Source organism: Macrosteles quadrilineatus, unplaced genomic scaffold, assembly GCF_028750875.1.
Source record: "Macrosteles quadrilineatus isolate MER2022 unplaced genomic scaffold, UCM_ALF_1.0 Scaffold_3__2_contigs__length_128488019, whole genome shotgun sequence".
Taxonomy (NCBI): Eukaryota; Metazoa; Arthropoda; class Insecta; order Hemiptera; family Cicadellidae; genus Macrosteles; species Macrosteles quadrilineatus.
Window position 1 is genome coordinate 40281316 of NW_026542596.1, and position 13764 is coordinate 40295079.

The following is a 13764-nucleotide window of genomic DNA, read 5'->3' on the forward strand; positions in this document are numbered from 1 at the left end:
AATTCATATATATATATATATGAATGTGTGTCCGTTAGCACGATAACTCGAACAAAAATGATCCGATTTTGATGAAATTTGGTATAAAAGTGTAAACCTACATTTACTTCAACGAGTTCGCGAACCAGCATGGTCGGACCATGGGAACGGGGGTTTATGGGGGGTTTTATGGGGTAAAAATGGGTTTTCCCCATTGTTGACCCTAAAAACATAAAATTTTGGAATATCTTTCCCAACCATTTTGTAGAGCTTAAAAAAAGAAATAATTTAGTATATAAAAGCATTGTTGTATGCCTAACGGTCACGGAGAAAATAAAAATAAGTGTAATTTAAAATTCCCATGTTATTCTTATGGAGAAAATGAAAACTGTTTTAGTTAACTTGTTTATGGATAGATTTTGATAAAATTTGGCAATTTTATTTATTTCATACTACACTATTGGTCAAAAACAATTTTTACCTTCCATGTAGCAGCAAACCTAAGCACTCGTTAAATCTAATGCTATTTAAATTGGGAATAAATATGTTTTATTTATGTAAATATTTTAGTAAAAATGTAATTAGACAAGTGGAAATTCGTTTAGTCTGCAGGTTTGCTGTGGCGGGGGTATATTTATTTGTATGGTTGATGTAGGGGATAGAGTGTCACTGTTATTCAGTGCTCGATGTGGGGGGAATGCGGTGGAACGGAGTTCCGGTACCTCTTTTTCAGAAAGATAAAAATATTTGCATAAATAGGTACATAAATAGATTCTACTCACATTAAATAGGTTACTATTATTATAAACGATACTATTATTATACGAGCTAAATAATTTTTGCCACAGTAATATATTTTAAGCAGGGTGCTCCGCCAGGCAGCGACCACATTACAAATGTACTATGTTTGTACAATGTTGTTTGTAGGCCTACTATATGGTCGCTACCGCCAGGGAAGTATTATTCAAATTATAATTCTATTATTCCATACTTCCAAGTATGGAAGTATTCTATTATTCCAAGTAATTTCTAATTCATTTCCAAGTAATTCTACTATTCTATTATTCCAAGTACTACACTGGGTACAAATATCTAAAGGTGGATAGAAATCCCTAAGTTGGTAATCCTGACAAAGTGCCAGCAACCAATTAGGCTTTTAAGATGTCATCACTGCAACTGGCGCCGCAGGGCCAGGATAGAGGGACCAAAGACTAAAGACAGATTATACAGGGTGGCTGAAAAGTAACTTGCACCCCCCCCCCCCTTTAACTTTTCAACCATTTGAGATAATTGAAATCTGTTTGCGGCCCGTGGGGGTAGGGGGTAGCTCAAAATTTTCAAATAATGACAATTATAGTCAAGTTTGGTATCATTTTACAGGTCTTGACAAAACATAACAATTGACATAAAGAAAACCAAAATCGCCCCACTAATAACAAAATGGTGCTCTAAAACGTTTAAGATCTAAATAATTATGAGGATGGCTGAAAATTAACTTGCACCCCCCCCCCCTTAACTTTTCAACCATTTGAGATATTTGAAAACTGTTTGCGGCAACCTTCTTAGCTATGAAGGGCTACAATAATTATGGTCCATTTTGAAAATTATTCCCTTAGGGCAGCGGGGGTGTAGCTATAGTTTTTCAAACAGCAAGTATAGTCAAGTTTGGTATCATTTTACAGGTCTTGACGAAACTTAACAATTAACATAAAGAAAATAGAAATCGGACCATTAATAACAAAATGGCAGTTCAATATTACTTTTAATAACATTGTCATAATAATTTTTAGCTGCCATTTCGTTATCAATGGTCCAATTTCTATTTTCTTTATGTTAATTGTTAAGTTTTGTCAAGACCTGTAAAATGATACCAAACTCGACTATACTTGATGTTTGAAAAATTTGAGCTACCCCTTACCCCCACTGGGTAGTGTATTTACCCGTTAGGGGTCTAACGGCAAATTTTCAAAACTGACCATAATTATTGTAACCCTTTATATCCAAACAAGTTGCTGCAAAGCGATTTCAAATCTCTCAAATAGTTAAAAAGTTAAAGGAGTGCAATTTAATTTTCAGCCACCCTCATGGTTATTTGGATTTTAAACGTTTTAGGGCGCTTTTTTGTTATTAGTGGGCCGATTTTGGCTTTCTTTATGTCAATTTTTATGTTTCGTCAAGACCTGTAAAATTATACCAAACTCGACTATACTTCTCATTTGAAACTTTTGAGCTACCCCCTACCCCCACTACGCCTAAGGGCAAAAAATTTAAAATTGACCATAATTATTGTAGCCCCTACTGGTACTATCTAAGAAGCTTGCCGCAAACAGATTTCAAATATCTCAAATGGTTGAAAAGTTAAGGGGGGGGGGGGGGTGCAAGTTACTTTTCAGCCACCCTGTATATGTAGCCTACATGGAATTGTCTTAGTTCATTCTCATACACGACTTCGGAGCGTACTCCTAGTTTAACATTATATTGCTAATCCTGTTGTGTTATGTAAAAAAAACGTAGTCAGTTATAACTTTTCAACGTAGATTAAACATATGGTCTTTCTCATCCTTAGGGATAGCTGGAAACCATTTTGAGGTATTTTCAGAGTGGTTAACGTTGGTTACGTTTTTACAAGTACCAATTCTCTCTTGATACAAAAATGGTAGGTAGTGCAAATTGGGCAAGGAAAAAAATTATATATCTATTTGAAAAAACCGACAGGGTAGTTGAATTATGATTCTAAATGCTTTTCATATTACTATGGAAACTACTCACTAAAATTTCAATTGAATAAACCAATACAATAAATTCTCAGCAATCCAAACAGTCTCGTGTGTTAATAAAGAAAAATGCAGACCTTCCTAAAAAAATTGCAAGAGGCGAATCGGGAATATGAGACCCAGAGGGTTAATAAAATGAATGAGAAAATACAAAAGCAGATTTATCTGATGGAAAAGGTACGTAATAGGAGGATGAGTTGTCCACCTCAACCAAGTTGTCCACCTCAGTCCCGTGGAGTTGTGTCTACACGTTTGTGTCTAGGAGTGCTCGGGCTGGCCTTCATAGCTACTGCGTTGTACTACATGTGGTGAGGACCACGGTGAGAGTTTGGAGCAAATTGTTGAAATTTTGGTACGTTTATTCAATTGAATTCCATTGTGCAGTGATAAATAAAAATCTATTTATGTCATAAGTTGTTATGTCTTTGTTCATAACTATGTTACCCAAGGTTTTTTTTGTTAATTTATAAGAAGAATATGTAAATGTAATGCAATGATATCAAGTAACTCAACTGTTTAGGAAAATACGACATATGTACATGATTGTCCCTGAATCAATATGAGTTGTACTATCATTAAAATGTATTTTTAGAAATTTAAATAAAAATAAAGTCATACTTAAGATTATTTATTAATATCAAAGTCTACGATTTCTCAATCATAGGCCTAATATAATTACAAAATGTCCTTTCAAATTAGTATATAACTGATAATGAAAATTAAGTTAAGAAGGTTATATGATTTCACAGAATGTTGTTATTGAAAGCTTTAAAACATATCAGAGAGCTATAATTTTACAAAACAATTTATTAAAATGTATAATTAATATTTATAGAATTAAATTAATTTATTAAACTTATCACAAAATATGTATAATGTATGACTTTGAACTTTATTCGTCCCTATAAAAGTGTCTTAATTTCAGACAGCTTTGGTTTTAATAACACTAGAATGATTATTTAAACTAAGCTGAGATCGGGCCCATTAATGACTGATGATTGTAGCCAAGCCAAAGTGTATTGAATATTTTTGCTGTTATATTAAAAGGTACCGTTTTTTTTTTTGTTTTTAGCGAATTTCCCTTATAGGGAATAAGCTATTACCGTAGTACTCATAGTAAGACCTGGACGCGGGACAGATTCTTTTGTTTTGAGGTCCCCAGAGGCCAAAAACACCATCCGTTCAAATTCATATATATATATATGTGTGTGTGTGTGTGTGTGTGTGTGTGTGTGTGTGTGTGTGTGTGTCCGTTAGCACGATAACTCGAACAAAAATGATCCGATTTTGATGAAATTTGGTATAAACGTGTAAACCTACATTTATTCGAACGAGTTCGCGAACCAGCATGGTTTTATGGGGTAAAAATAGGGTTTTCCCATTTTGACCCATAAAACATAAAATTTAGCAACTTATTTCCAAACCATTTTGTAGAGCTTGAAAAACAAATAATTTAGTATATTGATGCGTTATTATGCGCCAAATGTTTACGGAGAAAATTAAAAAAAAAATGTAAATTTTAAAATTCGTATGTTATTCTTATGGAGAACAAGTAAACTGTTGTAGTTTGCTCGTTTATGAACATATTTTGATCAAATTTGGAAAATGTTTTTATTTCTTACTAACTATTAACATAAAAAAAACAGTTTTACCCTCCCTGATGCAGCAAACCTAAGTACTTGTTAAACTAATTCTATTTAAATCGGGAATAAATGTTATTTTTTAAGTGACATTTTAGTGTAAATCCAATCAGGCAAATGGAAATTGGCTTAGTCTGCAAGTTTGTGCTGCGGCGGGGGTATTTACATTGGGCTGCGGAGTTTAGGATAGGTTATTTTAGATCAGTTTAGTTTATGATAACGACAAAACGAGTTACTATCACACTACAATTTACATAAATATGACCTTCAGTAATGGCACTTATAACCATAAAAAAGCCAAATAGGAAAAAAATTAAACATGACTTATGGAAGTTTAGATTCGATATTTAAGCTCAGAAATATTACTGTAAGGAATTTTCTTAGGCTCGACGCCAGTTTAGTTCCATTAGTTGTTATATTGGACAAGTCATCCATCATTGCCGAGGTATCTTGGGTTCGTTGTCATCGGTAGATATGGAGGTGTTAACCTACTAGGCCATTTGGAAAGGATTCGAGGAATTTACCTGACAGGTTTCGACAACATTAACATCAAGTCGAGGGGTCAGAATAACCTACATAATATTTTTTTTTTAATCATTTTATGTTTTACTTGTGTGAATTCAGTCCTGATATTTTGTGAAAGTATGTATTTTGTAAAGGGTGTGTAGCCTAGCGCATCGGACTACAGTTTGAGAGGGACGAGTTCAAATCACATGGGTTTGCATTGGAGCGCATTTCCAAAAAGTGTTTGTGTACCTCCTATACACCTTTTGGAAAATGTCATAGGCGTAAACAATGAAAAAGCACGTGTTGTAAAGTAGCTGGTAGAGGTAATGCAGTACCTAATGATGTAAATCGTTACCAACATCGTTATCGCTGTGATGCAGCCTAACCAACTCGTAATGCATTCATCACTGCTCAAGTACGTGAAGCTGCCTTAAGTATCATCCATACCACTGAATCCGTTGTAAACTAATTACAGTAGTTTGAGAAATGCGTTTTTGCGTTTTTGGCAGTTTTAATTTTACCTCATTTTTTACGCGAAGAGATGGAAAATTCAATTTTGCGCACTGTAAGTTGTGAAATTGTTTATTTCCATTCTCAACCTGAGTAAATTATAGTCAGAAACATTTGAAAAAATCGTTAAATGAAATATTTTTGTTTGGTTGAAATTTGAAATAGTGTTAAAGTTGGTGAGATTATAAAAATGAGTAGTAACACCATAATCTACTAAGTGTACTGAATCGGAACTCGTACTTTACGTTGTCTTTAATATATCCACAAGTATAAAGGATAAAGTTCAGTGGCATTTTTAATCTATGTTTACACTAAATTGTCTTTGTTTCAATTGGAAGGTTGGAAAGTTTAGAGATTTGCAATCCCTTTCTTAAAACTAAACGAATATGATGCAAATTTAATAAACCTAAAAATCTGTGAGATGAGAATTTACTGTCGGAAGTACAGTAGATGCAACATCAAAACATCACGTTGGCTACATCTGGTAGATTACGGCGACAGACAGGTGGTGATAACGATTGGTTTGTCGTCATATTACTCAACATCGTTTAAATAATCCTTGTCCTTCAAATCAAACTTTGTCTCATCGCACCTTTTTGTATAACATTAGGGAAGTGCGGGGATCTTCTGCGAAAGACCAGATTTTCGTATGCTGAGCATTGCATGTGGTCAATACAATTGTGCGTAGTCAACGATATAAAGTTGACTCCCATGTGATTGACTTCATGTGGCTGTCGTTATCAGATAACAAGCCATCATGCGTGTGTGTGCGTGCGTGTGCGTTGGTCAAAGTTAATTGCAAAATTGATCACCACAAGGCTCCCCCGACCTTGGCCTTATTATTGCGTATGATCATTAGATCGATCGCTTGGGAATTTGATAGTTTTTCCGGCGACGGGTCACTATTATTGAACATTTTCTAGCCCTCTGGTGTTATAGGCGAAATACTTAGGCATACTGTACATTACATACATAAGCAATACTCTGAATGACAAAGAACTCTATTTGTCGACAGAGCACAAGTACAATAATTTTGAAAATGCGTTCTTCTGTTTTCTGTATTTTTTATTCTAAGATGAAACACACAGTAGGTGTATAGTTAAACTTTTCCAAGTCTCTCAAATATCTTAACGTCTTTACCTACAACTAAATCAATTTTGAATTGTTTTTATTAATACCAAGACTCGGTGAAATGAAATGACCCAGGTGAGCTATTACTGTTGAAATAATACAGGCTAAAACACGATAGTATTTATCCACGAAACTTCATGCTGCTATTTTCAAATAAATAATTGAAATAAGTTAACCATTTGAAATATCTAATTATTTACCGATAAATCCACATAGTAGTTAAGAAAACCTATTGGTACAACAATTTCTTAAGGAAGAGATTAAAATCAGTTCCTGTTTTGATAATCAAATAGACTCCAATTAATGTTTGTCTGCCTCAGAGAGTAACCATTATGTAATTCCTAGAATAGACCACTCAATATTCCCGAACACAATTTTCTAAATGATGACACATGAATCAATACTTAAGCTTAAGAGTCCTTGGAGGCTAACAGCCATCTTGGATGATTTCAAACAGCTGCTGAAGAGTTATTTATCATCCAAAAATATTTTTTCAAGCACCAAAGTGGTTATGATTTAAATTTCTGGTACACTGTAAGGCTAAAAAATTGTCTATGTAGTTTTGAATTGTTTCCCAAGTGAGTCCAAGCATAGATAAAACTAGACTTCTCATCCCATTGTAAATTTTGAAGCACGTTTTTCGTGTCTAGTTCATGTACGTGACACAAAGGCGCTAGTGTCGATGAAACTTTGTTTCAACTATTTTAGGGTTAATTTCTTGATTTCTGCTTTACTGTTTGGTTATATAACTAGGGGACAAGTTATTGTTTATGATTAGATCGTATTATTTGGTTAAACGAGGTTTTAAATGGCTGTAATAACGGGAAACAAATTGTAAACAAAACACGACCTCTACATAAACCGTACATGAACTAACAATAAAATTGTCTTCAGCTGTTCCATAAGGATGAGAAATCTACTAAGGGAGTATGTTTTATCTATGATAAAACATACTCCCTTAGTAGATTTCTCATCCTTATGGAACAGTTGAATACAATTTTATTGTTAGTTCTGTACGGTTTTCTGTAGAGGTCGTGTTTTGTTTACAATTTGTTTCCCGTTATTACAGCCATTTAAAACCTCGTTTAACCAAATAATACGATCTAATCATAAACAATAACCTGTCCCCTAGTTATATAACCAAACAGTAAAGCACAAATCAAGAAATTGACCCTAAAATAATAGAAACAAAATTTCGTCGACACTAGCACCTAGTGTGGCGTACATGAACTAGACATGAAAAACGAGCTTCAAAATTTACAATGGGATGAGAAGTCTACTTGTGTTGGTTAGTCTATGGTCCAAGGGAGCTAACAACCTTCTTGGATTTGTCCGCCAAGAGCAATGTTAATTTCATCAATTTCAAACTGGCACTGAAGAGTTATTTACCATCTCAAAATATTTGTTCACATGCCGAAGTAATTGCAATTTAAATATCTAGTGCACTGTGAGATTATAAATTTTCTTTGTATTTTTTAAATTGTTTATGAGTTAGGGCCTAGAACGTCTAGGCTCCAAGGACTCATAACAACCACGTGATGTTCACCTGTAGAGTGTAGAGCGCCGCCTCACTAGCTTCATTGACATCAGCTCTTGTTGCAATCAATAATATCGGAACCACTTGTTGACTGTCCACACTACCGATAAATTTCCATTTCTTGTTCTCACATACTCTATGTTTACACTGAAGTTCCAAATCTTCCAGTGACAACACAGTGATCTCGTCGATTTGGAAAATAATTTTTTCCAAGTTTATCAGTACCGGTATTTTAGGAAATAATTTTGTCTTCTTAGTGTTCTACCATTGACTATTAGACTTTCCATGTAATGTAAAAATTTGAAGCCAAGAAAATAGATAAAGTTCAGGACCATCTCACCAGAGGGTACTAGTGTTTTGGGTTAAATATTAATTAAAATTAACGCAGTACCATAGCAAACAGCTGATTGATTTATCAGCTAATACATAATATTGTCATTAGTTACTAGTTAGTAGACCATCTCAACAGATTGCACCACGTCTTTTGGCCTCAGATTTTTACATTACATGGCAAGTCTAATCTGTGTATAGTATAGTCAACCTACTAATGCAAATATTAGGTACAATAGTATCTTTGAAAGATTGTTTTCACAAAATTAGGTGTGTCCAGATCAGACTGTCGTCATGATTGATGATTGATGAGGGATGTGAAATGTTAACTGATGACTGACGAGGGATGGATGTTTCAGGATTGCATGTGCGGGGCGCCGCAGAGGAGTTGAGTGTGAGGATGACAGCGGAGACCAACCCTGTGGCCCCGCCAGGAGGCGATGCCGACTACAAGAGCTATGACACGGAGTACGCTCGGATGGAGGCTTGGCTTGACGAGCACCAGGACTTTGTACAGGACTACTTCCTAAGGTACGCCACTAGGACTAGGGTTGACTAAGTAAAGTAACATGATGTCAATTTAAAGAAATGTTTTTTTAACAAAGCTGATTCTCTAACTGTTAGGTTGTAAATGGGTTGAACACAACTTCCTCATTATACTTTTTATCAAAACCTCAATGGAACCTGGAAACAGTAGAACTTCAATGACACGACTCATAGGGATTATCAAAGAAGACTTATTATTAAGATTCACTTCTTATTGAGGTTTGCAAAAACATTTTTTTGTATAGGGTGTCGTTTAGGAGCTGTAAGCTGTAAACTGAACCAAGAATACATTTTTTAGCCATGTTGGTGAAAATAGCCCAACTTTGAAAAGCTACAGCGGCTAAATGGCTCAACCAATTTTGACCCATTTAACACCAATTGAAACATCATTTACTGCACAAAAAAAATATTTGAATAATGTGCAAAATGTATATAGTTTTTCGACTCCCAAAACTTAAGCAGACGTCAGAATCAGTTGCAATCTCACAGGACTCTTATGAACACTTTCCAAGACCTCTTTGCATTAAATGTTTTATTTTAGTGTATTTCTGATGAATACAATAGAGTTTTATTGTGTACAGGAAAGCAACCAGACAAGTGGTTGATGCTTGGCTGCTGAGTCACTCCTCGGCCTCTCAACAGGAGCGGGGCTGTGGAGGTGAGATGGGGGCCACACCTCCACCACGCACTCCGTCAGGTGCCACCACTCCTGTCCGCAAGATATCTGCTCATGAGTTTGAGCGGGGTGGACTGCTGAAGCCGATCGTTAACACCATCGACGGCACCCCCACCTTCTTGTCCGACGGTAACAACTGTACGGCTCAGCAGCGACCCCAGCGGCGGTCACAGCACGACCTACGTCACCTGGACGAGAAGGAACTCATTTTCGAGTTGGTGAGTCATGAATTCTTGCTGACCAAATGTTTTTGAAATATTACTGTCTTCATACCTCTGGCTGTTCAGAAAGTAACATGTTTCTTTTTTTGTTTGTTTAGCCAAGATAAAATACAAATTAAATTAAATTAAATAGATGATGAAATGTACTATCCTGCCAATTGTAAATCGATTGATTATTAATTGACTGAGTTGGAGCAGTCCTTGTCCTTAGGTACGTCAGTCAAATGTAAGATTTTTACTCTCCTCTTGAATCCTTAGAGCCCATAAAACATCAGTTGGTTGGTGAACAGTATTATCCTGTCTATGAGCTTTTCCTCAAGCAGGTGTATGCCCTGTGCCATAGTTCCAAAAGTGTTTTCCCTTACCTCATTTAAAGTTGTGCATTAGTGATACGATTTTTATCATAACGAACAAAGTGTAATTTTATTGAAAGCTTTCATGTATAAAAAAAAGCTTCTTTGAAAATTGTAAGTAGGTGACAAAAATATTGTTAGAAAATGAGAAGCAAATTTTCCAGAATTGGGTGCCACTATTAAATTTGCAGTTAAGATATTTGAACAAGTTAAAGAGTATTGACAAGCAGGCATACTGATGGAAACATTATTGGACCTTACAAAACAAAAGCATAACTTACTGCATAGTGAGTGGAAGTGGACGGGATATGACATGCCTCTTCAGTTGACCGGTTGAATGGATCTTCAAAGTTGTCATGTTCGGCAGCACTGCTTAGTATTGAATTGAGAAGAGAGATGGAGCTGTAGTATTTATTCTCTATATACCTTCATTACATTTATTTACTTGCGGGCTGAACAACATGCTATGAAGAGATGTGTGAAAACACTTAATTGGCAGTCTTTAGGTTAAAATAAAGAGAAAAGCAGCTAGCTTACTGTAGAAGAATTACAGTTGGGCCTTGAACACACAGAAGATATTAAAACACACAATGTTTTATCCCCTGGGGGACATCGTCAAATGTAGAGGAAGAGGAAGGGGTTAAGGTTACCCTCCTTCTCTTTCTGTACACTTGACAAAGTCTTCTAGGGAACAAATTATTGTGTTTTATGTGTCTTCTGTGTGTTAGCCTACCTGACTTCTTCTAAGTAGTGGTGTAGTGGCACGTGGGAACGCATACCCACTCTGTTTTTGCAATGAACCTATACTGTATTGGTAAGCGACCCATATTTTTCCCTGACAATGATGAGTGTGGCCACACTGGAAAATTTACGACTACACCACTGCTTCTAAGGTAAGGTAACCTCTTAATTCCACAATTAAAAATCCTCATCTAGAGCCTTTCATTGAAAAAAAAAACTAACCCTTAGGTTAGGTGGGGTTTTTTTTTTCTTTTGAAATGTTAGTAAACGGTACTTTCTGTCTACATTGACTATTTCTCATTATCATCACCTTCATTTCAATAGGACATATTGTAGTAGAAGCCACTTGAAAAGACCATATGAAAATTGACTAACCAATAAATGTCACCAGGTGAAGGATATATGCAACGAGCTGGACGTTCGCTCTCTGTGCCACAAGATCCTACAGAATGTGAGCACGTTGTTGCACGCAGACCGAGGCTCGTTGTTCCTAGTGCAGGGGGAGAAGCCAGCCCCCGTCGCCCCACCTGTCCCCACACCCACCCCCCGCCGCAAGATCAGTATTACCAACCACATCCGGCCTGTCGGCTGCATCAGTATTGAAGAACATCCTGTCGGTTCAAAGTCTCCTTCACCTCATTCGGACTCTGGTAAGATACAGTTTAATTATTTGGTAGTGATATCATTGACTTTTGAGGCTGTAGGTGTATTTTCAATTTGAAATCTGAAATCAATTTGATGTACGTAATGGTGTTTGAGTTTGTTGATGCCGAAACAAGTTGTATCATTCACTTAAGTGAACTTAAGTGTAAATTTCACTATGTAGGTTTTGATCGTTGGTTATAATTTTCGATGTCAATAGTTTTAATCCAAATGTGTCAGTTAAACTTCTGACTACGGAGATTAGGATTAGTAGACATTCCATTCCTATGTTGTTGCAAAAATGAATTTAGTGGAACTAAGCCACCGAGGTATGATGTTGTCAATTACTGATTTCTGTCAAATACATTACATCAGCTAAGATCTGTTTGAAAAAAATAGCACCTGGCACTTAGAGATGCCTACTTCAGTATTGAAAGTCAATGGTACAATACAACGTTTGTTATTGTGTAATTATAACCGCTATAATGATAATATCATTACTCCTCATTCTAAAAAGAAAGCAGAGCAACTTATAAAAAGGTTATTTAAGTTATTCTATATTAATGTGATCTGGCCTAAAAATGTGTTTAACCAGTTCTTCACTATTCATCTATTTCCCTGCAGGTTGTCCAGCCACCATCATTAGCCCCAACTCCGGCTCTGTGGTGGTCGGGTCCCCGGTCATCGGGTCAACCAACACCGGCTCAATATCCACGCCAGAGTGTCACCCAATGTCGCACACGACGCAGTACGGCCACCACCGCAACAACAACCACTACGGCTGTCAGTCGCGCTGCCTTGTCAGCAAACTATTCGACGTCTGCTCCCGCTCCACGCTGCAGGAGATGGAGAAGAAGGAGGAGATTCGGATACCATGGGGTACGGGGATTGTGGGATACGTGGCGGAGAGTGGTGAACCTGTCAATATACCCGACGCTTACAAGGTTTGTTGGTGAACGTTTAGGTTTATCATACCATTTGGTATGGTTGGATTTAGTGGGCAATGTTAGTAAGGGAAGCGCAATGCTACATTCATAATAGGCACCGTGGAGTGCTAGTACTCAGGTACTAATATTATAGCAGACCGCAGAAAACGACTACTGTCACTTTGTGAATTTGGAAATCACTTTGTAAAAGCAGCACGATAAGGTTTTTTCATTGGACAGTGAATTGACAATGCTATTCTTTTTTAAATTTTAGCCATACATTACTTTGCACCAAACACTGTTAAGTGTATAAAAGTTGAAGTGGTATAGTTCTAAAAGTTTTTATTTTTAAGGCCTAACTATTATTTACTGTTTAACTGTAACAGAATGTCTCTTCTGTTCAGGATGGAAGGTTTAACCATGACATTGATGTGAGAACGGGATACAAGACGAGAACGTTACTGTGTATGCCTATCAAAGACTGTAATGGAGAAGTTATAGGTGTCGCCCAGGTAAGATACAACATAGGTTGAAAGGGAATCTAATAACTTTGGGTTTTAAATCAAATTAAAAACATATTTATTTAATTTAAATCCGTTGTATGACTATGAGAGGATTATTGTATGACTTAAGTTTCTCTTGCAAAAAATATAAGTAATTTAAAGAATCATGGCTGGCTTTTATTGGAGTCCGATGGAATCCAGAGTCCTTGGAAAAATCTCTGAATAATTCTTACACTGGGATGAAGTTTCTGTGTGTTGTGTGCCAGTTTCAGTGTGTCTTGAGTCTAAGAACTTGAAACAGACTCTTTTTATACCATGAAAACAACATTTTTAATATGACTGAACTTTTTTAGGGTATAATCATTGACTATTGGGTATTAATAGTCAAAGGTATCATGTTGTTAAGAAGGTGGTACTGAGAAGCTTATCTTTGTAGGTTATCAACAAGCAGGGAGACTCAAGTTTCACGCTGAATGATGAGAAGGTGTTCTCCAGCTATCTGCAATTCTGCGGCATCGGACTGAGGAACGCCCAACTGTATGAGAAGAGTCAGCTAGAAGTGAAACGGAATCAGGTTTGTATGCTACTGTCTTGTAAAAAAAGAGTAAAAATTTAGATTTTTTACTATTAACTTAAACTGAATCAGAACTTTCAAAGCTATTTTCTTAAATAAGTTAGTTTTCAGTAGTAGATAAACAAGATGTACAAATAGTTAGCTTTGTAAAATTTTCTTGAGCACTTATTAATG

At 36.1% G+C, this 13764-nt stretch overlaps 1 protein-coding gene across 5 annotated transcripts in view; it reads left to right on the top strand.

The window, feature by feature from the left end:
- The window catches only part of LOC128988794 (dual 3',5'-cyclic-AMP and -GMP phosphodiesterase 11-like), a 136981-nt gene that overhangs the window by 104339 nt on the left and 18878 nt on the right, over positions 1-13764 (top strand). For all 5 annotated transcript variants that reach the window (XM_054410444.1, XM_054410443.1, XM_054410440.1 and 2 more), the window contains 6 exons: positions 8768-8939; positions 9536-9848; positions 11337-11595; positions 12212-12531; positions 12918-13025; positions 13453-13590. In XM_054410444.1, coding sequence (XP_054266419.1) covers positions 8809-8939; positions 9536-9848; positions 11337-11595; positions 12212-12531; positions 12918-13025; positions 13453-13590 — 1269 coding nt within the window. In that variant the 5' untranslated portion in view covers positions 8768-8808. The remainder of the gene's footprint in view (positions 1-8767; positions 8940-9535; positions 9849-11336; positions 11596-12211; positions 12532-12917; positions 13026-13452; positions 13591-13764) is intronic.